Source organism: Hippoglossus hippoglossus, chromosome 5 (genome assembly GCF_009819705.1).
Source record: "Hippoglossus hippoglossus isolate fHipHip1 chromosome 5, fHipHip1.pri, whole genome shotgun sequence".
NCBI lineage: Eukaryota > Metazoa > Chordata > Actinopteri > Pleuronectiformes > Pleuronectidae > Hippoglossus > Hippoglossus hippoglossus.
In genome coordinates this window covers 10,044,551-10,066,351 of record NC_047155.1, presented here as the reverse complement: position 1 = coordinate 10,066,351, position 21,801 = coordinate 10,044,551, and the positions used below count along the sequence as shown (strand labels likewise).

General features: G+C 42.0%; 2 protein-coding genes across 3 annotated transcripts; one reads left to right on the top strand and one right to left on the bottom strand.

The window, feature by feature from the left end:
* Positions 1 to 2,511: 2,511 nt before the first annotated feature.
* On the top strand, positions 2,512 to 10,895 carry tespa1 (thymocyte expressed, positive selection associated 1). The gene is made up of 12 exons (XM_034586245.1): positions 2,512 to 2,842; positions 3,717 to 3,927; positions 4,231 to 4,273; positions 5,193 to 5,221; positions 5,567 to 5,620; positions 6,236 to 6,275; positions 6,638 to 6,688; positions 6,880 to 6,972; positions 7,593 to 7,801; positions 7,940 to 9,027; positions 9,458 to 9,545; positions 9,983 to 10,895. Exons 2-12 carry the CDS (start codon positions 3,783 to 3,785, stop codon positions 10,072 to 10,074), a joined length of 1,932 nt encoding a protein of 643 aa, XP_034442136.1. The 5' UTR covers positions 2,512 to 2,842; positions 3,717 to 3,782; the 3' UTR covers positions 10,075 to 10,895.
* tarbp2 (TAR (HIV) RNA binding protein 2) lies at positions 10,367 to 16,325 on the bottom strand. 2 transcript variants are annotated; one of them, XM_034586259.1, is made up of 7 exons: positions 16,106 to 16,325; positions 14,851 to 15,165; positions 14,694 to 14,763; positions 14,394 to 14,511; positions 13,851 to 13,996; positions 13,009 to 13,204; positions 10,367 to 12,267 (listed from the first exon to the last, which is right to left on the bottom strand). In XM_034586259.1, exons 1-7 carry the CDS (start codon positions 16,156 to 16,158, stop codon positions 12,110 to 12,112), a joined length of 1,056 nt encoding a protein of 351 aa, XP_034442150.1. In that variant the 5' UTR covers positions 16,159 to 16,325; the 3' UTR covers positions 10,367 to 12,109. The 2 variants fall into 2 exon arrangements, with proteins under 2 accessions (XP_034442150.1, XP_034442151.1); XM_034586260.1 differs by having other exon boundaries at positions 13,851 to 13,978; positions 16,106 to 16,323.
* Between the last annotated feature and the right edge of the window lie 5,476 nt (positions 16,326 to 21,801).

Here is a 21,801-nt window from a genome sequence, read left to right as displayed (position 1 = left end):
AAACAATTCACGTTGACGTTAATACAAGAAACTGGCAGAAGTGACGTGTCAGACTCTAAAGTTAAAGTTGTGTAATTATTCTGATTATTCTGAAATTTGAAAAACAATCTAATCAAAATAGATTGTAAATGAATCATAGTGGGCATTTAAATTATTAGAATGAACTGATTATAATGATTTCCTCAAATGTCCTGTTTTGTCCAACAGTCAAAAACAATCCTTAGAAGTAAAAGTATTCAATTGTCATAAGAGTTGATAATTCTTTTCTCATGTTGACGATTAGACTTCAGCATATTTGGTTCAAAAGTAAAATCAAACTTCAATGCAAGTCACACTATCCAACAGGCAGATAAGTAAACCATATTACATTCAATTTTACAAGGCTGTTAAAAGATGGCACATTGTGTTATATTTGAACTCATCATTATAAACCTTTGGCGCCTGATGCCTGTGACACCGCACTGTCCCCGTCACTAAAACAAACGCATCCCTCTGGGAGCTACTTGTGAAGGATTGCTGCTCTCCTCCAATAGAAAAGGCTGTTTCTGCCGACGACTATCTACCAGCCAATGTGATTGGGCCAAAGGCGGAGAGCGGGGCGGGACTAAGCAGGCTAGGTTGTAGTTCTGAGTATGATTGACGTTGGGTTATCTGTTTTCCGCCTTTAAGACGCCATGTGTCCATGTGTCCACTTTCACGGTGATCGTAGCTCTCGATCCATCTGTGGTGTTGTCTCATCCTCCAGCGGGGACACGATCCGCGGGCTCGATCCCGGCTCGGCTCGCGGGGCTGAGGAAGGAGGAAGGCGTGCGGGGTTTTCAAGTCTTGCCTCCGTGGCCGGTGGCCACTCCCTGGTGGCGCCCTGTGGGTTGGGAAACAGCGAGGAGGCGGGAGGAGGGAGCCCGGGTGGAGGAGCAGGGACCCCATCACACTCACACACTGGCTGCGGCCGCGCTGGGAGGAGAAAATGTCTCTGATGTGGGAGGGCTTCTGATTAACGGGAAGTGCGAGGGGGCTGTCAGTGGAGCAGCACATGTGTCCATGTAAACAGGACGGAGGGTGGAGTCCATCCATCCTCCCCCAGGCCTGCATCCACCCAACTGTGTGTGTGTGTGTCACCAGTGTGAGAAAAGAATCTCAAATCGGTGTGTGCTCCACCTCTTATATCTCACCCCTGCACAGTCAGAGCCATTACACAGGTGGATTCTTTACACAGGGCATAGATCTCAGTGTAGTATATGTTGTAACACACATTTATTTTTATAATGTATGTTTCTTTTTATTGTGCTTATCGGATTCAAAGGACTAGTATCAGAAGATTGTGATATATGTAGTTTGTCATGATCCTTAAAGCAAATGGGTATTTTGTAATTTGTAATTTGTAATACTGGGGTTTCTGAGTTAAGTAACAGTGTTACAATGTTACAAAAAGTCCTGCATTGATAATGTCACTGCAGGCTGTGTAATATTAATGTAAACGAAAGTATAATTGCTCATAATTACAGTAAAACCTCCTCAGGAAAGCTATTGCCCTGCGGTTTTCTTTCTTTTTTAATCCAAATTTATATATATAACAAACAATATGGCGTATCATAAATCATGATGACATCAACACAATACCAAAAAGACTGAGCCATTGGCAACAACAACAAACACACAAACACACACACACACACACACACACACACACACACACACACACACACACACACACACAAAGGAAACACAAAATTGAACACACAAGTGGAACATCTGAAATCTCAGTGCCTGTATACTCGCGAAGAGAGTATATATATATATATATATATATAGTAATTTTTCAGTTGTGAACATTTGAGATATTTTTGAAAGCTTGTTTGAAAGCTTGTTTAAACACAGGGGGGAAAAGGGGTTGTTTATAGAAAATGACATTTGTGTAAAGAACTTTGACTTTCCCCAAACTCTGCTGATTTGTCCTCCATTTGAAGACCGCAAACTTTATGTTTTCACAAGTCAGAACTGGATTATTTTATGGAAAGCATTCACGAGCCCTGCTTCATATAGAAAAATTACTGTCAAGTATGAATAAATAAATAAAAGTAGAAATACCGATATAGCCTCTCTCATCACAAACTGTATTTATTTATGTATCTTTTTTTATTTCTGTATTTATTTTCTACTATTCATTTTGTCCCTCATGAATAGACAGCAGTACGAGTCATGTGACATTGTTTTACGCTTAATTGCACTCACTTAAAATACTGCAGGTGAATACAGGTCTGGTATAGAAATTATTATTATTATCAGAATCAGAATCAGAAAGTATTTATTGCCAAGTAGGTTTACACCTACCTGGAATTTGCCTTGGTATATAGGTGCATACACTGAACATAAAACATAAAAACACAATAAGTACTACACATAAGAAAAAAACAATATATACAAAATATTGATATTGATATTGATATTATTATTGTGATTGTTATTGTTATTATCTGCTGACATTAGCCGTTGGGTGTTTCAGTCCATGCAGGATGTGTCGCAGCCTCGACCCACGCACAGAAACAGTTGAGATGACATGAGGAGCCACTTCCTTCACTTCAGTCCGCTACTGCTCGAGCTGCGCCTCCCTGCGATGACGACCCGCCGAACTGCGAGGATTCCACCGCTCGTGGAGCTGCGCCTGGCTTCAGAGCAACTTGTGGCGTGAACTCTTCATCGTGCATCAGCCCCTGGATGCGGGTTGAGAGAGTTTCGCGAGGTTTTGCTGAAAGCTGCAGCAAAGTTTCACACAAGCCAACTGAACCTGCTGCAACAGGAAACCAGAGGCACCAGCACACAAGTGAAACCCGCGCCACTGAAGGTAAAGCTGCTTTTCCTCTGTCAACTGTTGTTTAGATTTTCAGAGGACAACATCCGAACACAACTTTATTCACCTGAAACCTTCATCTGCAGTTAATACAACATCTTTTTTTCAACATGTTTTTATTTCTCATTTGGATTAGAAGAATGGAAGTCTTTAATAATCTAACGAAAACTGCACAACATCCTTTTAATCCGGGAATTGTTTAATTCAATCCTCTTGACAATCATAACTTCAATAGATCATTTATAATATATCTTTTCTATTGATAAGTAGCCACTGTGCCATACTACAGTTGCACTTGTGTATTGCAGTGCTCAGGACTTTCCCTGAGATATTAAAATTATATTTAAAATTATGTTATATTTATCCTTAGCAAGAATTGTATTCAAATGAACGTATCTGTCACGCTGTGTATGTGAAGTCTGTCTTTTCAATTCACATCGTCCAGCCACTACTGTATATATCTTGTTTTATGTTACACTGCTGTATACTCTGTTAGGCATTCACCTCTATAAACAGTTTAGTCCGTTTTATACACAATATTCTCTTTATTTTTCACACATAAAATGATAAATAGACATAAATGTAGGTTTATATTATGGTTAGTGACATCTGGTGATTCAATAGACCTCTGTTGGTGAAGGCCTTCCATTGTAACATGTCTGTATGATTAGTTGTATTGTGTTTTATTAGTTGTTTAGTCATGTTTTGAAACTGCTGGTCCATGGAACAGAATGACATTAATATTTAAAATAATAAAGTTTATCAGGAAACACAGTTCACTAGTAATAATCCAACTTCAATGGATGTCAGTGTAACAATTATATTGCCTTTTATATTGTGACGAACTATTGTCTGTGTTTATTCTCAGGCCGTGCCCTTGTGCCTCTGTAGCTTCAGTCCCTCCATGTCCCCCTGCTGTCTGTAGACGGAGGCGATGGAGAGCCCGTCCTCCACAGTGAGGCGGCGAGCCTGGATCAACAGCAGCCGACGGCGGTCCACTCTGGAGGAGCCGGACCCCGGGAGGTGGCTGTGCAGCCTCCCATCGGCGTCCATCACAGATGACGACGTCTTCTCTGATGGCAAGTACCAACTCCGGAGTGCGTCAGGGATCCAATCACAAATCTTACAGTTTAGGTTTCAAATGTTTAATTGGCCAAATGTTTGACCAGTCTATCAACAATCTAATTTCTCCTATTACAGATATAATAAATATACATTTATACAATTTACTGGATTACCTAAACGCATTCAGATGTCCCACTTTTATGTCCAAAGTTATCATAACCTTTAGTAATGGTTAAACAGACGAAAAGCACCTGCAGTTATGTGCGAATGAGGATGAAGCTAGTCATGAAGCTAAGATACGTGTCTGATTTCCACAGGATGCTTCACAGGAAAGATCGAGGACTGGCTGCAGGGTTGTGGGTGAGTGACTTTGCTCTGCTGTGTTGTTTTTTTCTGTCTTCTTTTGTGTAAAATGAACGTTAGGTTCAATTTGTTGACGTCAGACTCTCGCAGCCACTGAAGGTCAGAGTCGCTGGAAACTGGTGTAACAAACAACAGCAGACGTAGACTGGAAACTCTCTGAGGTCACATGTTCTGTAGCCACAGTGTTTGTTGTTGATGTGATGACGCGTTTTAACGGTTCCACTGGAAAAAATATATACGCTTCTTGTATCTCTCAATAAAACCTTCCGAGCTGATTTACCTGAACTAGCAAAGCGGTCACACAGGCAGGTTGTAAAGCTGCTGCTGACGTTACTCTCAGGATTCAGATGCAAACGTCTCAAACATTTCAGTCGTTCAGGCCTGAGACTGTTTCACCGTAGAAATCACCCAGCCTGCGCCCTTTGACCTTTGACCTTTTCAAGCAATTCTAGTTATTTTTAGAGTAAAACAATTAAATAACAAGGGGAAATAACAGTCATTTTTTCATGTTGTGAAACTGCCTGAAGGAAGGAGGTTATGTGTCTCATATCCATCGTCGAAAAGGAAGCCAATCAGTGAGGGAAACCATATACAGTGTGTTCAGCAACTAAATGGCTGAGGCACTGCAGTGAAACGAGGGGTGTGATGGTTGCTGCGTCCGATAACTCAGCATGAAAAGGAGCAGATTGGTCGGAAGGTGTTCACCATAGTTCTGCTTGGTGGTGAACATTGCTACAAGAGGAAGTTGACAGACTTCAGCAGCTTGGAGAAAGTAGATCTGAGGGATTCTCTGAAGCATGGACTGTATAGATAGACTGGTATCACTAATGTGTGTGTGTGTGTGTGTGTGTGTGTGTGTGTGTGTGTGTGTGTGTGTGTGTGTGTGTGTGTGTGTGTGTGTGTGTGTGTGTTACAGGTCAAACAACCCCCGCCAGCTGAGCCTTGGTGAGAATGACCTGAAATAAAGCATTTACACACACATTTTTTCGGATTTGTGTTGTACTTAAAATTATAAAATCAGTTATTTTAATCATGAAATTGAATCAGTTGAGTAGTTTAAACTACAACAGTCTATTAATGCAATAACAGCGCACCATCTTTCACAAGCTCATTGTACGTTTTTGTGTGTAAAGCCTATGAAGTACAAGTCGGAGTAAAAAGCAATTTAGAATAAGTCACTCAAGTGCCTCAAATCTATACTTACACAGTACAGTATGAGTAAATGTACTTAGTTACATGAAGTGTTTACCTAGTTACTAGAACTCAATGGCTTCCATGTCCTCTCTTTAGAGTCTATGGTCAAAGCCAACAACTGTGATGATGACCTCAGTCTTGGTGCTGATGGTAAGTGCACACACGCACGCACACACGCACTCACACTCTCTCACAGGGAACTAACAAAGCAGGAAATGTTCATAGAGGAAAATTAGGCGAGTGTCATGAATGGTTTCTATTCTCTGCTCGAGCTTTTGTTTGTGGAGTTCGTAAAAGTTGACGCACACAAAGACACACATCAGGTGTTTTATCTAACACAAATGTCAGGTGCTGCACGGTGTTCCTGTTCTTCCCAGAGGCATAGGAGGAGATTTTTAGAGAAAAGTTTAGGTAGAAAGTTTTATATTTTATTTATAAATGCCTCAAAATTGTATCTAATCTTCTAATTTCTGTTTTTTAATATAACATGTTGCTACACACTACACACTTGAGGCCATAGTAGGGAAACGCTCTGTATTTGTCGTCAGGTTAAGGTGGATATATTTGTGTGTAACAGCGAGGTATAGAAGCGTAAAATGCTTTATTTTAATTTCCTTGTACCTTTAACTTAAAGATATCTTTAGTTTTGTTTATTTTAGATTAGCCCACCCATCACATACAGCCAGGCACATATTTGAGGGGTTTGCAAATGAACCGTGCACACAGATGCATATCAACATATTCCTCTTTTACTCTGGGTTTCAGCCTCTGAGTTAAACGGTGGGAAAATTCCATGTGAAGCTGGGTGAGTAGCATCTGTAATGTTACTGAATTAGTGAATATTAGTTAATAATAATCCATGTTACTTTGATCGATATATTGACGGATGCCATTCTGTAGTTTTTAACACAGTTCATTATATGTGATATATAAACGTGATAAATGAAGTGTTGATGTTTCTAATGCTTCAGCGTATGAACGAGTCTCTTCACTGCTGTTTTTAGTTGAGTTACACCCCTGCTCACTGAGGCTGTTTCTACTGAAGTGATTAAGAAGTGTGAAGGACACAACACTCCTTTGTCAGTTAATGCTAGTGTGAAATACGGTCAATTTTCATAGAAATGAACTGCTGTTATCTTTCTTCTTTTTCTCACTATGACCGAGAAGTCCCGCCCAGCATCCGTCCACGAAACATCGACGAGGCAGACTCACCAGCAGGTCTGTCACCAGGATCATGAAGCTGAACTGATATCCAAATCTTTTTATAGGTTTTTTTCTATTTTCACGTTGGAAATGAATTAAAAACTACAGTGAGGTCTTGCACCTGCCATGGCTACAGATTTTGCATTATAATTCCATAATGTGTTGATCATTTATGTGATGTAACTTTTCACATTTCTTGCCCGCAGCAGAGGTGGACTATGTCTGCCGTCATTTCCCTTGGGGCACAGTATGGCCTCCAGCTGTCCCTCCTCCTCCTACACCTGTAAAACGACATCAAGGTGAGACCGCAACACTTTCAAAGGCCTCTTTATTCTGAAAGGTCAGCAGGCTGAGAACCAGGCGGTTGAACGACCTGCGAGACGAGTCCCCAATTTTACAAATCACTTTTCCTCTTTAACATTTTTGGCTTTTACCTGAATAACATTTTTTATCTTATTCCCGTGCTTTCATTATTACCCCAGAAACGTTATGTCCACTTGTTAGTTGGTTGGTTGGATTTTAAGCAAGATTACACAAAAATAACTGAACGGATTTCCATGACACTTGGTGGAAGGATGTTGTATGTGTCAGAGAAGAACTCATACAATTTTGGGGCAAATCCAGGAACATCTTTTCACTTTCTTTAACATTGCAATATAATGTGTTTTTCAGCATTTTCACGGTTTCCCAGGGAATAAATAATGGATCTTGGTGAAAACAACTAGGCACATTTAGGGAACTGATATCTGTGAATGTGCGAAAATTTGGCACAGCTTGATTGAATTTCAGGGAACTGTGGAGGTATATGCTCTACTGAGGGCCATTCTAGTTATGTAAAGCACCTTGCAGCTTTATTTTATTAATGCTCTACATGCTTGAACAAAACATTTACTCCCCCTTTCTCTCATACATACATCAGTGTATCTGAGGTCCTGAATATGTATTCGGAAGATGCAGAGGACACGCTGTACGAGTTGGGTTTTGGCAACGATGAGCCACAGGCCCCGGTGCGCATCCCTCCTCGTTTCTTCACCTTCCCGTCTCAAGCTCAGGGCATCAGCTTCCGCCTCTTCCTGGACGCACAGCTGCGGCGGATACGAGAGGAGGACCCCAGCATCACTCTTGCTAGTAAGACTGTGGATTTATACAATCACTCTGCCATAGGTCATCTTTGTGGACTTATTGATACGTGTTTATGGTATGTGTGATAAGACGACATAATTCCGGGATATAGCAAATGAGATGTGTATTGTATTCTTTCCCCAGGTCGTTTCAGACAAGTCCAAACGCTCACAGCGACGGCCAACGCCTTTTACTCCCTCTACTCCCACGTGTCCCGCACCCCTCTCCAGAAACTGGTCCCACCAGAGTTATGCCTCTCGTCTCCCATGGAGAAGATCGACCGCTTCAGGAACAGCGTTCGCAGTGAGCCGCGCTCTCCGGTGGAGAGGCTGAAGGACACCGTCTCCAAGATGTGCCTCTACACGGGCTCCCCTCGAGGCTCAGTCTCCACCTCACCGCAGCCGTCACCCAGGAAAAGGTCCAGCCTCCCTGACGTTGTGGATCTGGTCCTTGTTAAAGTGAAGACGGAGGCGACCAAGAAACTGGATATGGGGGAATATAACAGGAGTAGTTCATCTGTGGATATTGGGCTCTTAGATGATGATAGATCCTGTAGCAGTGGACAAATTGACACAGACATTGGAAATAAAATCCATCATAAGGAGACAAGCAGTAAACAAACAGATCATTTTGATGCTGATGAGAACGTCGTCCAACCAGCAGACGATGAAAGAAAGACTCTGAATATAAAAACATCTCTTGCCACATTATCAGGAGAAACTGATCATCAGGGTCTTTCCCCTCCGGCAGAGCAGGTTGCCATGGTTACACATGATCTAATCTGCCCGCAGATAGTCGAGATCGACTTGGCACCCTTCTGCTGTCAACACACACGCTGTCCGAAAACAAACACTGGGACAGAAGGCACTGATAAAGCACATGAACCCAACATACAAGCCCCTATATCTGTTCCTGGTGAGGACTCATCCTACACAGGGGACGTTACGTCTTCTGGAGGGGTCAGACCGGTGGGAGCATCCAGCTCACTTCCTGTCCTGGCCCCCAATGACTGCCATACAAATTACTGCATCAATGTGACCGGCTGGGAGGGGGATGGTCCCTCCTCCTCCAGTGCACCACATTCCTGTCATGCTTCAAATGTCCCGCCTGTCCAGACGCGTGAGGGGTCGTTAGAAGGCGGGAAGACCCGGTACCTGAATCCTCCGACTCATCAGGGCCTGAGGAAAGTCTCCAATAACGTGAAACAGGTTAACTCGTTTGAGCTGGAGGAGGTACGGTGCTGTAACACTCACATTACCGAGGGCAAATCTCACAATGGGCTCACAACATTCTGACATGTAAACAAAACTAACATCCTGTTATTCATCAGATAGACCGTTAATCTTTCATTTTAGAAAAGGAACTAGTCGAGCACACACCTCCGCCAAGTCCCAACAGTCGCCTTAAATCCAAACCAGCTGCACCCAATTTCACACACTCATCAGTTGCCCTATATTTGCCTGATTTAAAAAAAATCAAGATCCATAAATTATTCCCCAGAAAAACTGTGAAAATGTTGAAAAACGTCCAACGTTAAAAATCTGCCCCCTGATCTGAATGTTCACGTTGTTCAGCTCCATTTAGATCTGCTTGACATTAATATCTAACTCCTCAATAGTCAAATCAAACTAACAGTGAACAATGTACGCTTCGTGTCAATAGGTGCACAGTGCAGGGGAGGAAGAGTTTGGACAGTCAAATACTACAAGAACTACAAACTCACCAGTGTGCACGCAAGGCCAGTACAAAGGTACAGTATATTCATGTTTTATTTGTGTTTGAGGAACATTTTTTACATGTTGCCTTGGTACACTGTGGTCAGGATTTACAGGAACATGACTTATCATCCAACAATCTGCTGCGCAATTAATACTGACCCTGTATTGAAGGGAAGTAACGCATGTGGTCGGTTTGCGCCTCAACAGCCACTGTGCAGCCCTTTGTCAAAGCACGTGGTTGTTTGTAGAAATGCACAAACACATTTCTGCATGAAACTTCCTGATAAACTTGAACATTTCACTTTTGGTTCTCACGTGACAAGAAGAGTTAAATATTTCAGACAGATATATGTAGAAAAATGTGTTTGAGCATGAACGTGCCTCCATTCAGGTGGGAGTGTAGCTCCGTCTGTGCAGTGGCGGACGGTGCACGGAGTTGTTGGCTGACTGTGTTTGTGTCCTCGTCCAGGTGAAGTGGTCCGGGGCGACAGCGTGCAGTCAGACAGCAGCGGCTACGCGGACGAAGAAGTCAGTCCCTCATCGGACCGACATGCCAGATGACACAAAGACACGGAACTCCATCATTCAATCTTCACACATTTGCACGGAGGATTTGAGTTTGCACGACTCGTGACTCGTGCGTCCAAATGACTTGGTCCCATGTGAAACTTTCAGAGGATCTACACTGAAGAAATCGAGTTTATCAAAAGGTTTTTCCCAGCGCTCATCCTCAATACAATTACTGTAAATGAATAAACATGAAGTCAATGAAAGACTGTGTGGATCATCACATTTGAACAGTAACAAGTCAGTCTGGAATTACAGCATGAACAATACATCACACCACAACAAGTCAATTTCACATGGAGCTCACACTTTATTTATTTTAAACTGGGCAACAATTTTACTATGACAAAGAACTGTCTCAAATTGAATAATGTCAGCACATAAAATTCACTAAAACCAGGAGATAACTTCCTTATCTCAGAATAACAAAATGCAGATCTGCCGTTTCAGACAAAATGAGGTCAGTGTTGCGTCAAACCCGCTGCACTCGAACATGTTCAGCCTGCATCTGTGCAAAGGACATTATCTTTTCAACTAGTGCAAACTGTTTCCGACTCTTTTCCAATACTTATTTCAGCAGAGTGCAAGGAATTGTATTGACAGATTAGCTACTGCAGTAACGGAGGTGGTAATGAGAGTTCACACCAAGACGGAGGTGTCAACAGTTTTTTTTTAAATAATGTCACAGGAATCAGTCACATTGACGGAGAAAAGAGAAAAGTAATCACAGGGGTACGAATTATAAAGAAGAAAACAATCGTCAGTTCATATCTTTGAAACGGCACATGAGATATTATTTATCTGAATGATGATTCTAAAAGAAAATCGATTGGTTTTGTCTAACGTTCTATTGATAACAACAACAACAACTCCTTATCAGAAAACTCATAGTTCTTTTTCAGCTCTTTGATTCACACAGAAATGGATTTATATTGGTCTGAATGCAAAGTGAATGCAGGGTAATAGAGAAACTGGGAAATCTTTGTTACAATCACATTTTGTGTTGTCTCGTTTTACTCCCAAATGTGACAATGTGTGTGTGAACTGAACCAATAAGGAGATTTTAAATTATGCTCACTGTTTTCTTTTGTAGAGTTCTCATGATCACTGTGAGAGTTCCTAAAATGCTCTGATAGCCATGTTATCACCCAAGCTCACTGCTCCCTCCATATGATTCTACTAAATTTGATTGATTGATTGATTGATTGATTGACCCTATACTACAGTAAATACCAGAGTGTAACATTATTAGAGAGGGTTAATTTCAAACAAACCCAATTATGTGCCAGATACAAATCAAAGAGTTAATTTCATCTGAGTTTTAAAACGACAGGGGAAGCACGTCAAAAAAACTCAGCTCCTTCAGGCCAAACATTCAGAGCATCGTAGCGACAAACTGTTTGAGTTTCAGGGGATCAAATTAACATACAAGACACAAAAAAAACATTTTCAAAGATTCAAACAAGCTCAAGTGTAATGGGGCCAGTCTTTAAAACCATTCTCCTCTGATATTTATCATATCATAGAGTCTCTTCCTCCATGATTCAGTGTCATGGCTGTTAATTTTTTTCGAGTCCATCCATGAGATCGGCGATTCCATTGTCCAATTTCTTTTTTTTCGTTGCACCTGAATTCGTCTCCAGTTTTTGACAAAAGCACCATTTAAAATTCCAGATAAAGACTTTTTGTAAATTCTTGATTTGAGGTAAAAAGAGAGCTCTGTATGTACTGACAAGCAAAAATGAAAGTGACTGAAAAGGAATTTTAAAATAATTTGCAAGAAGAGGAGTGTTCATGAATTTTTGGGCAACTTAATGTTCAATTGCGACATTTAGAAATCAAAGTGGCCAAATCGGGCTCCAGGGTTTAAACTTGGGGGGACATGAAAAGTTTCTTTTCTCCAAAACTGAGGTAATTCACGGTTTTTGAACTCATCACAAAAGTTCCCTCCGTCGTCCAAAGTGGAAATTCATCCTGGCAATGTGCAGTTTTGCGAGTTCGAGTCTGCGAGTAGGAAGATGACTTGACATCATTTCCCTCCAGCCATGATTTTGAGGTAGTGCAGTGCATTGTGGGCTGCGTGGGCACGAGCGGCATCTTTACTCGGGGCAAAGCCGTGGCACACTGTGGCTGGTTGCGTGGACAGCTCCACGAGACACTGGCACATGCTGCTCAGACTGGGCTCCTCTGAAACAAGAGAGAACGAGGATGTTGGAAAACATTGCGACGGAGATTTTCCTGCATCACTGCTTCTTTAGACGACAGGTGGCGACGAGTCTGCAACTACTAGTTATTATCGAATTAATCCGTTATTTTTATAGTTTAATTGTTTCTGTGGAATGTAAAGAAATGACAGATTAAATGCCCAAACCAGGAAATATTTGGTATTCATACTCAATATAAATGAAATTGTTTCATTTCCGATGAATAGATTCATGTTTTGAGAGTGTAAAAGAGTTAACTGGTTTTTCCTGCACAAACATTTTAACAAAATAAAAATTGCACTGAATTAGTCCCGAGTTGTGACACAACTTAAAAGTCTTGTGCATCTGTGAAGTGCTGACGTCAGATGAAAGGGTTTCACCTGCACGAAACTGTGACATGCAGCTGCATCATATCTGATGTGAGTTAAAGTAACCACACGTTTTTTTTTACATGTAATTTGTGGAATGCTGTCACCAAAATGTACCCATGATGCTCTGCAACTCTTAGTTGGTGCAGGTGTTAAAAACCAGTTTAGAAGGTTCAATTCATATTTAAATGAACTGAACTGCATCTCTTCATGCATGTAGCTGTAGAGTATCGTCAGTTATTGTCCATTCAAAGTCTAACTCCTCTTTAACTCAACTTTAAGGTAGTCGAACTGTGGTGGTCAGCAGGAGTGAATGGAACTGTAGTTAATGTCAATGCTGCAGTTTGGGAACTCACCCAGATCCAGGTAACTGACGTCAAAGCTCTGTTCGACGGACAGGTCACTCAGTAAGGAGCAGAAGTCGGAGTCGGAGGGCATTCCCAGAGGGTGGCTGCGGAGCTGGAGGATCTTCTCTCCAGCAGAGTTACGCAGAGAGTCCCATGTGCAGCTGAAGCTTTTACTTTTACCCGAGTCAACTTTGTTCCCAATGTGCTGTGTGTGCAGGAGAGAGGAAATTCACAGCAGTTAACTAACTAGTATTATCAGCCAGCAGGACTTAAGAGTAAGAAAAGGGGTAATGGGGGTAAACATAATAGAATATTTGCATCTGTCGTGGTGTCGATAAGTGACATAAGAAATGACAGAATCTGCGACTTGTGGGTTTGAATGAGCTTATTACAACAAACTGACCCGATCAGAATAAATATTTATAGAGAAGCTGTATCATGAGTTCATGCAGAGTCAGGATGGGCCTTGTTATCAGTTCAAACACATGGAGCCGGATGCGGCTACAGACGTCAAGTCAGGATGAGCTGCGTGTGCAAGGTTAAACGTGTGTGCAATTGATAGTAGCAAACGTCAGTTCATCTCAGGACACACCCATTCCCACACACTATACTTTTTCTGGCACTGTATATATTCATTTTTTCTATATTTCCTTACAAGTAAGTACTACATGTTAGTTATTATTATTTTTGACTCTTGCTGCTGTAATATTGCAAATTTCCCCATTGTGGGACTGATAAAGGATGATCTTATCATATCTTATCTTCTGCAGCGCTGTGCATCCTTTCCTGTAATATGCCGAATAATTTACCATAACTGGTGCACATATGTACAGAGAAGGTTTGTTTCTCACCACGGTGAACGTATCATCCTCCACATCCACCTCGTGGGTGGTCCTCAGGTCGACCGGAACATCGTGTATACGCGATAACATCTTAGCTGCTGCGTTTCTTTTGGCTAGTTTCTTGGACGTTCCACTTCCTGGAGATGAACCGGAGACTGTGGGTCAGGTATGACCACAACTGGTCTGACTTTTTGATTGATATTCAGTACCCATCATTTGCAGAATAAGCTGGTATATCTTGTAAAATGGGACATTCATATTTCTGTCTATCATTGGCACCTATAAATGGTGCCACAGGGAAATCAATGATCTTGCTATTCATGTGTGAAGAGTCAGTGAAGGTCAGACACTTCTCAACACGGCTGACAAAGGCAGTACGTGTGATTTTTTTTCAATCCAAATGAACTGTTTCATATCAGTATGACTTCATGGGCAGCATGAGTAAATGTATCATCACTGATGGCCCAATTCTTTGATGTATGAGAACAGGATAAATACTCATGCACACAAACGTACACACATGTTCACTGAAGGAAATATTCTGCATTTTACCGATTTCCACAAATCTCTCGACTCTGCATGTCATGGTGAACTCTTTTCGATGTGCAGGACCAGACTCCTGAGTGACCGTGTACTCTGGCAAACGCCATCCTTTCTGCACCACCAGCTCCTGACAGAGAAGAACACGGACAAGTGTTGAATCACAAAATAAAGAAACAAACAAAAAGGCATGAAACTAATAACTATCGTGACACCAACTGGGAAATTGTGATGAAACATGATGGTGTTATTTGAGAAATGTCAAAGGACATAATTAAACTTTGAGAGGAGTAGTTTTCTTAGATGACTCACCTGCAGAGCCCCCACGGGGTTACATTCAGACTGCTGAGAAAGGCTTGAGGTCTTCATCTCTGTCTTGCAGCTGCACAGAAGATGAGATAAAACAACTCAACGATAAGTAATCAAGCCACACAGACCTCAATTCGAGGGGGAAACTGACTAAACTGACCTGTCTCCATCGGTAGACACTTCAACCGCAATAATACCTTCTACTCCAACACCGACTACTGTGGGACCCTCGAGTTCTTCTTGGAGCATCTTCAGAGCAGCCTCGGCTGCTTTGTGCTTGGCCGCCTTCTTGCTGGGCCCTTGGCCGGTGCAGCTGATCTCTCCAACGGAGACGCGGAAAGTGAAGTTGGGCTGGTGGGCCTGTCCCTCGGCCTTCAGCAGGTCATACACTGGGGTCTTGCCTATCCGCGTTCCATACTCCTGCAGCAGACTGATCGGCGTCTTTCCGGGACTCACAGCCAGCATTTGCTCAATACTGAATGGAAGAGAACACAAAGTCAGATGAAATTATTGTCCTTCTTACATATTTCATTAAAGATAAAAAAGTGCGCACTCACTACACTCGCATAAATTACACAAGTGTCTCTCTATACAGGGAATGGACTATATGGACTGTATTTATAATACGCTTTACCAGCCTTATCAACCAATCAAAACACTTTGCAGCATAAGTCGCATTCACACACATTTCCTATTGTACCCTCTATATATATATATATATATATATATAAACTGTCAATTTGGTCACACAAATCCAGAAAACCTCACTATGGAGTTCTCCAATCCAGCTGGTATCAGACATACACTAAACTCCAGAGAATAAATAACTGCAATCTACAATTCCACATCTACTTTGTATTGCGGCAACAGAACTTTCAACAGCAGATATGGAAATATCCACGATTTCATAAACAAAAGTAAATATATGTGAAGAAACAATCCTACAAGGGTAACTTTAACTTTTATTTATTTAAAACGGACAGTGTTCATACATAACTATGAGCAAAATGGTTCATATAAATGTACCAGTTAGTCTCTTAGACTCGTATCTTTATTAAACAGCTGGCAATGCAGGATGCAACGGTTTGTGTAGTGTGCAGGAACATCTGTATAGTAGACCACGTACAGACTGATCATCTATAATCAGGGCAGTTCATTTCTAAGAGTGAGGACTGAGGACATTTTTAATGGTTATTAAAACGTTAATAAATAAAGCTATAGATGTCTAATAGCACTTTTGGGACTATCTGGATTCAGTAATTTAGTAATCACATCGTAATCAACGGGTCCATGGATCAATAATCAGTAACAAACGACAGTAACATTAGTTTAACAGTGGAACCAGTACAGAAAACCCCCGACGTAAAGCATGTGATGCTCAGTGCTACGTTAGCTTAGCATGTGTGCAGCTTCACCTGGAGCACCCGGAGTTATTCTTCCAGCTGTCCGGGGCTGTCTCGTCGTTCATTCCCTATTTCCCGCAGACGGTGCCGGTCGGTTTCGGATCCGCGAATCCCCCCAGAGCAGGACGGACACCCCGCTTCTCCTCAGACGGTGTTTCCACGGGCAGGAGACATGTGAAGAGCAGAAGAGGCGCCCTCCGCTCCGACACAACAATGTGACGTAGCGCGCCTCCGGCCGGAAGTCCAGCTCTCATTGGTCATAAAGAGCTGTGGGTGGCTTCGATTTGTGCACCGGGAGGCACCGGGGAGGAGGAGCAGCGGACCAAGAGGTGCGATTGTTTCTTCTCAGTAGACACAGGTGAATATTGCTGTGGAAAACAAATGACACCAAACGTTATTATATAAAACGAGTAAATGAAAAGTAGAAGTTTTTAAACACATGAACAAGGAAGAAGTAGAGAATTCTCTGCTGGAGCAAAGTTTCATGTACAGAACAAACCAAGCTAGTTGCTGCTGAAAGTTAGCTTCTTAACTTGAGTCAAATATGGGGCCAAAGAAATTCATTTAAGTTTACATTTTCGTGCTTTTTCAATATTAGGGTTAGTGTAGGAGTTGTCGTATCGTTAAAACAAACCAACAAACATAATCTATGAGTGTAAAATCGTGCTATTATTATTATATTATTATATATATATATATATATTTTTGTTGTTGTTACAGCTAAAGTTGTGAATCTGCTGCTGAAACAACAGCACCGGATGGAAAAGTTCAACAAAATGGAAGAATTCAAGTACCAGTGAGTAAATGTTATTTAATAAGTTAACTTTGTTTTAACTCTTGACCTGTGTGTGTGTGTGTGTGTGTGTGTGTGTGTGTGTGTGTGTGTGTGTGTGTGTGTGCCTACAATTTTTTTCTTCCCCTTACTTTATTTATCAAAGTTCAAAACATACAGAATATGTGGACAATCAGCCACATTCCACTTCAATTTTACAATGCAAGATCAATCAAATGAAATTAAATATCAGTCAAATTACATAAAATGAAAGAAGTTTATTATCTAAATAGAGTAGATGAATTAAATCCCCACAAACGATAAATTCAAACAGGTCAATAACTTCAGTCCAGAGTCACAGGAAATAATTCTTCAAGCTCGCTTTTTTATTTTTGGTTAGAGGTTAATGTCTAATGTTTAGGAAGGAATTTATGAATGTAAGGTTTTCCAATTATAATCACAAGGTTAATTGTTCCTGATGTAGGTTGTTGCTCCCTCTGCAGTCATCTGTTATGAATACAAAGGGCCAGAAGAGGGCGACAGTCAGTCGCTGATGTGTCTAAATGATGAACGTCTCTGTCGCTGGATGCTTTGAGCTCCTGGGGTTTCTGGCACCTGTCTCCACCATAATACACCAACACAGACCATTCATCCAGGTTTGCTGCAGTGGCTCCACTTACACAGATACTTCTCTCCAATGAATATCACAATTTACTTATTGGACCCATTTAAAGACTAACTTAAAATGTGCTTTACATGGCTAAATCTTTATACATTAATGTATTTTAAAGTACAAAACAATGAAATAGAAAGTCCCTGGTCCAAGTAACATGCGTTTCCAAGTCAAAATGGTGCAAGGCAGCATATAAACAATGGAATAGAAAATAAAGTAAAAGCAATTTCTTTAGATAACATTTTGAAAAGTCATATCCAGTCAAGTCAGGTCAAAGTTTATTTACATAGCTCGTTTAAAATAATCTCTGAGGCCCGAAGTGCTGTCAGGCTTAAAATAAAAAGATATTTAGAAGAAACCGCGGAATACATAGAAAATTCAAGAGCAATAAAAAGTTAAACATCATAAATAATTGAGAATTGCAAAGTAACAGATTAAATCAAGGTCTCAAACTCAACTTGAGTGGAAAGCCAGTGAGAAGAACTGGGTTTTAAGCAATTTAACTTTGATTTAAATGGTTCTAGGGTCTAAGTGGCTCGGATGTGAACATGTAAGTTGAGATAAAGGCCCTGTTTTTGTGTTAAGACGGGAAGGAAGATTGCCTTATACTATAATTCAGGCCAGCAAAAAGTGATGGCAATGAAATCAATGATAAAATAATAACAACTGATTCTAAGTTGTGTCTTGTGTCTCAGTTCAGTTTGAATCCTTTCCCCTGTTGAGTACTAGGAGCAATCATAATCATAATCTTTTTGACCCTCAATTTCAGAACCTTCCGCCTAACGTAGCAGCACTTCCATAAAAAAAATTCACTACATTTTCCACCTTTCCATCATTTCATTTATTGCTGCGGCTGGACAATTAATCCCGTGATGGTTTGCTCATAAACCCCTTCCTGGCCGCGGTTGAAACAGAACTTGGGTTCTAATGGCTTCATTCACTGGCACCCGTCTGTCAGTGGAGAGGAGCCCGTCTTTGCCAAACGCAACACAAAAGTGAATCGGCCATGACAATGAGTAGAAGTTGTCTCGCGTTTGAACTCCCAAACCTACAATCAAAGCCCCGTGATTTATCTGACATCAGAGGATACCACTCCTGCTCACAACTCATACACCCTCAGCGGTAATTGGCCTTGTTTGCCGGGGGGCCCCTTCGTTTGGCCCCTAATTTATTGACCTATAACGTGATGGTGTAAGTGTTTTTTATTGAGCTACAGCGGTTAAATCACTGAGTGAGTGGGGAATCGGGAGCGAAATTCTGTAGCTGCGACAATATACTTCATCCGAAATGTATGCACACAATTCCACAAACACACTTTCCGCTTTCCCCTGTCTTGGCCCGGGCGCATTAGTATGTGTGGTTCCCCGCTTGCCAAAATCATCAGTGGATATCTTCAGGCATGGCGCTGTATGAATGCTCTTTTTCCCCTCCTTCCACGATATGATGTGTTTCCTTTTTTGTGTGTGTTTTGATCCCTCTCTTGCGGCCAAGCTGCGCTGCGGTGAGGCGCGGGTTCGAGTGGCGCTCCTGTGTTATTTTTGGCAGCAGCAGTGGTTGGTGGCTGTTGAGGAGAGAGGAGACAGAAGGAGGAGGAGGAGGAGGAGGAGGAGGAGGAGGAGGAGGGGAGGGGGGGATAGCGTGAAGCCCAAAACCGAGGCTGTTTAAGGGATTTCTGTCTGAAGGAATTGCTTTGTAATGATCAGAGACTTCATATGGATGTGCCGTGCTCTCAAGCATGGACACGCACACACCCACACGCACACAGAAAGCGCTCTGGCACTGTGCATTTCTACATTTAACACTTCACAAACACCTCATATACATCTTCTCATTCACAGGGCTACACACTCAAGAGTCACCCAATATCATATAATGTAAAAATGCAAACTTTTTACATCCACATATGATGAATTAAATGATTTGATTTACAAATGTAAACATTTCTCTTTATTTGTTTCTCACAACTAGTCTCCTCCCTTCACATGGGAACTGTGGCTTGTTTGTCAACCACTTTGTTAACGCTCTCTCTCTCTCCGCGGTGGGAGTCAGTGGGAGACAGGCTCAGGCAACATGCAGTGTCAGACATTCACGCTCCTCCCTCCGCGCGGCTCAAAACACCATTTGAAAAAGATTTTTCTCCACGACTCTATTCTTGGCCACAGATCAAGAGAACATTATTACTCTACTTTATTTATTTATATATTGTGGTGGCAGTGTGTGTGTGTGAATGTATGCGTGCATGCATGTACTGTCTGTCTGTGTGTGTGTGTGTGTGTGTGTGTGTGATGTGTAATTGTGTATGTATGTGAGTTAACCCACAAAGATATTTCAATTTCTTCAGAATATTAAATAAACATGCAGCAGCAGCAGCAGCAGCTTCAGTGGAGCGCTGCCTGCCAGTGGGTTTTGGGTTGGATGGGTGGCGGTGCTGGTGGTGAAGGGGGGAGAGGGGGTTTGTGGCCGTGGCTCTGGGGGGGTGAGGCAGCTCATGGTCAGGGCCCCCGCCGGACACACTGGCGCCTCGCGCTGGAGGACTTCTGAACCACCACACTCCTCCACCAAAACCCTGCCAACCCTGGATCCTGCTCCCGCTTCCAATCCACATCATTCTCTCTCTGCATTTTGACTCTCTCTCTCTCTCTCTCTCTCTCTCTCTCTCTCTCTCTCTCTCTCTCTCTCTCTCTCAGTTGATCCGAATCCAGATTCATTTGCTGTTTGGCTCTAGTGTCTTTTCTCACTTACCACTGTACTTTAAATGGCAGGTCTGTCTGATTGTGTCTCTACCTTTTTCTCCTGAGGGTTTTGTGTTTTTACACATCCACCCATCCTCCTCTGCACTGTCTCTGCTTAAATCCCCACATTTTAAATGTTCCAAGGAAGTATTTAGTGGCTTCAGAAAAAAAAAGCAAACAAGAATGGTTTGGGCTGTATGTCAGTCAGAATACCATCAAGATCGTGAGCATTTTGAAAAGGGAAAGAACAGTTTATGGGTGTTCCAGATATTTGTAAGAGTATTAGGTTATAATGAGCCATCAATTTTTCTAAGTGTTTTTCCAACCAGCTCCAAGAGATATGGGGCTTTTCCTCTTGTCGATGAAAACAACTTTCCGCTGAGGTCAAAACCAAGTAAACCGTTCCTCCTCTAATATATGAGCGCTTACAGTAGATCTCCTTAAATGATCCTGAATTTGAAATCTGTGTGTAAAATTAATCATTTGTCATATTTACACATCTATATTAATGCTGCATGATGAGAAATACTTGGGATCAGTTATCAAGTGCTACTTTACTCAGGCAAATGTGGCTTTAAAAAAATCTACTGTACCTACTGCTGGGCACAATTGAATTATGGATGTCAAACTTCTTAAGTAGAGTGGATATGTCTTTAAGTGTCACACTTGCAATTTTGTTAACTAAGTTTCCCCCTGGAAGCAATTTGTCATCCGGAGGCCATTAAATGGGGAGGATATTATCTTTTTAAAGGGGCACAGAGTCACCCACAACTCTCCCACAGTTCCTATAAACAAAATGGCCTCATTTAGTGGTGCATTTGGTGCATTGGGCAGCAAGGGAGGACTCCCTTTTAAACTTTAAAGGCGGCTCTTCGGCTCGGAGAGGCTGCGATATTTGTGCGATTAGAGCTGGAAATGTGAGAGGCACTCCAGGTTTGATGATGCAAGGCGAACACAGCGCAGGCTGCTGTTTGTGTTGTGAAATGAAACGTGAGGGTGGTCTCGCCTCCGTCACCAGCGCGATAATGATTCACGGAGCGCGATGAGGAGAGACGGGACACAGTGCAGCAAGATGCAGCGTTGTTGCATCAGCTGGACTCAGAGGCATGTTACCACAATGGGAACTGACTTGGCTGCATGAATGATGGAATGCACAAATCTTTTTTTTACTTATTTGTAACATGGCGCTACTTCCTCTCCTGATATGTAAATGATAAGCACAGCATCTCAGAGATAGCCTGAGATAGCCTGACCTTTTTACCTCTGGTATGTTTCCTCTGTTTTATATTAGCCCGACCTCTTCTCCTCTCCGGGTCATGTTGTGGTTTACTCAGGTCACTCTGCCTTTCCCCCCTCGCCATAACAGCCTTATCTTGTTTTTACTCATGGCCCGACCGCTGAGCCTCTGGGCGTGCTGACATTCTTTCCCCCCTTTTCTATCCCCCGCTCTGTCACAGAGACCCAGCCACACCTGCAGACACCTGTGCTTTTGTCCTGCCTCATGCCTCCCCCGCATTCCCCTTCCTCCCGC

Excerpts from the sequence above, each read along its gene's own strand:
- tespa1 (XM_034586245.1), top strand. The coding sequence starts at position 3,783 with ATGGAGAGCCCGTCCTCCACAGTGAGGCGGCGAGCCTGGATCAACAGC. Across the intron at positions 7,802-7,939 it reads CCCCAGCATCACTCTTGCTA|GTCGTTTCAGACAAGTCCAA; the intron begins GTAAGACTGTGG and ends TTCTTTCCCCAG. Across the intron at positions 9,028-9,457 it reads ACTCGTTTGAGCTGGAGGAG|GTGCACAGTGCAGGGGAGGA; the intron begins GTACGGTGCTGT and ends TCGTGTCAATAG.
- tarbp2 (XM_034586259.1), bottom strand. The coding sequence starts at position 16,158 with ATGAACGACGAGACAGCCCCGGACAGCTGGAAGAATAACTCCGGGTGC. Across the intron at positions 14,512-14,693 it reads ACCCCGTGGGGGCTCTGCAG|GAGCTGGTGGTGCAGAAAGG; the intron begins GTGAGTCATCTA and ends CTTCTCTGTCAG. Across the intron at positions 13,205-13,850 it reads AGGATGATACGTTCACCGTG|CACATTGGGAACAAAGTTGA; the intron begins GTGAGAAACAAA and ends CTGCACACACAG.